We start from the raw sequence: 1,943 nt of genomic DNA on the forward strand, positions 1-1,943 counted from the left end.
GGGGGGGCAGCAGCAATTTTTGGATAAATTGCGAAAGCCAGGACTTGAACTCAAGACCTTAGGCCCTGATACCATGTTAAGCTTCATGCACTAAACCAACGCAACCAAAAGTCCGAACTGATTAAAAGGGCTAGGCAATCCACATACACACTTCAACGTTTGTGACTGCCATGTATGTTGTCCTGGATATCGGCTTCAATTCTTCAGCTGCCCATATTTACTGTTTAATTTTACATTAATATGGTGCATCTTACCTCGGTTGATATAGTGAAAAGGTTTTGAAGTTGTACTTGGACCTGTCAATATAATCCCCTCATATCCCTGGTCTGCAGGTCTAATCTTTTCCATTGTTCTCCGTTAACTCTTGTTATCTCAAGTCTATAGCATGTTGGGTCCATAATCATATACAACCATTTTATCTCCATCCTTGCCACTGCTACGAAAAGCAAGGACTAAGAATGTCCTCTTACAGGAATTGTTTTCTTATTCTGGTATTCACTTCTGCGGTCAATGTAACACTTTTATGCATATGAATGTACTCTTACAGGAATATCAAAGTATCAAATTTGCTAATTGACGTTAATGGTGTTGTTAAATTGGCCGACTTTGGAACGGCTAAGCATGTGAGTGCATCCTTACAAAGTTTAGTAGCATCTTTATATTGTACTGTATTGTGTACTCCAACTGTTGCTAGACAAACTTAAACTTAAAACAGTTGGAAACATTTTCTATATATCCTCCCTTATGTAGTATTGATACTATTGTCACTTGTTACCAGTTAAGCACTGCAGCCCCTAATCTTTCATTGAAGGGAGCAACATACTGGATGGCTCCAGAGGTACGCATAGATATTTATTGTATTACTACATTCTCGTGTTATCAACTCTAAATATCATATTACGCCTTAGAGCTTTAAAGTTGAAGTCCATGCGGGTATTATTTTCCCACTCTTTGTAAAAATTATACTTTTCTGTACACGGGTCATCAGGATCATTTTATCTTCATGTGGATTGCAATTATCCGACTTCCTGCTTTGCGGCCTCGTAATATTTAATGCCTTGCAAAGAAAAGGTACATTTTACAAAGCATGTGGCTATTACATTGGCTGGTACAGTGTCCAACACAGTTTGTATAACAATGAAACAAGATCTGTTTTTCACTTGATGTGACTAGGGGTTTTATTCCTTAATAAGAACAGTTTAAAGCGAAAATACCCAATGGATCCTGGTTCTAGGCGCGCCCCCCTAAGATTATTTTTAAAAAATAGCAAAAAGTCAAACGATTCTGAATTTTTTTTGTAACGAACATGGGCTAGTGTCATACTCACGTGTAAAGTTCCGCAAAGGAACGACTCCCGTGGTCTTCTGTGTGAAAAAAATCCGATCTATATAGAAGTTACTATTCAAGGTTTTTTAAGTTGCGAATTTGTTCTTTTCAAAAGAACACTGAAGTCATTTCTTTGTGAAACTTCAAACGTGAGTACAAGTACTCACTCGACCATGTTTGCTACAGGAAAGTTTTAGATTTGTTTGACTTTTTGCTATCTTTTAAAATTAAAATGCTTTAGTGGGTGCGCCTAGACCCAGGTTCCAAAGATCCGCACCGCAGTTAAAGTGGCTACTTTTTGGGAATTAGTCAGGCTTAGTATGACGTATGTATGATCTAAACAACTTCAATGGCATTGTTTTCAGTTTAGGTACTTAGAGCATCTCCGGCCGCGCCCCCAACAGGCCCCAGGGCGACTTTTTTCACGTCGGCGCCGAACCCCCCCGGTAGTCGTGCCCCTAGGACGCCGAAATCCGCCGGCTCGGTCCATTTTTGGGCCCGACGATCTCAGGCCGAACCCAGCGCACTGGGGGGCGCTTGGGGGCTCCGACGGAAGGGAAAAGAGCGTCTGGGCCACCACAGTCAGGCGAAAACGCATCTTTGCACGTCCAGATTCG

General features: G+C 41.2%; 1 protein-coding gene across 1 annotated transcript in view; it reads left to right on the plus strand.

Annotated features, from left to right (window-relative positions):
- Window positions 1–1,943, plus strand: part of LOC119283601 (disease resistance protein RGA5-like) — a 29,339-nt gene that overhangs the window by 17,474 nt on the left and 9,922 nt on the right. Inside the window, exons 7-8 of the mRNA XM_037563078.1 lie at window positions 548–623; window positions 779–838. Of these exons, the coding sequence (XP_037418975.1) occupies window positions 548–623; window positions 779–838 (136 nt within the window). The remainder of the gene's footprint in view (window positions 1–547; window positions 624–778; window positions 839–1,943) is intronic.

The sequence above is a fragment of the Triticum dicoccoides genome, chromosome 4A, assembly GCF_002162155.2.
Source record: "Triticum dicoccoides isolate Atlit2015 ecotype Zavitan chromosome 4A, WEW_v2.0, whole genome shotgun sequence".
Taxonomy (NCBI): domain Eukaryota; kingdom Viridiplantae; phylum Streptophyta; class Magnoliopsida; order Poales; family Poaceae; genus Triticum; species Triticum dicoccoides.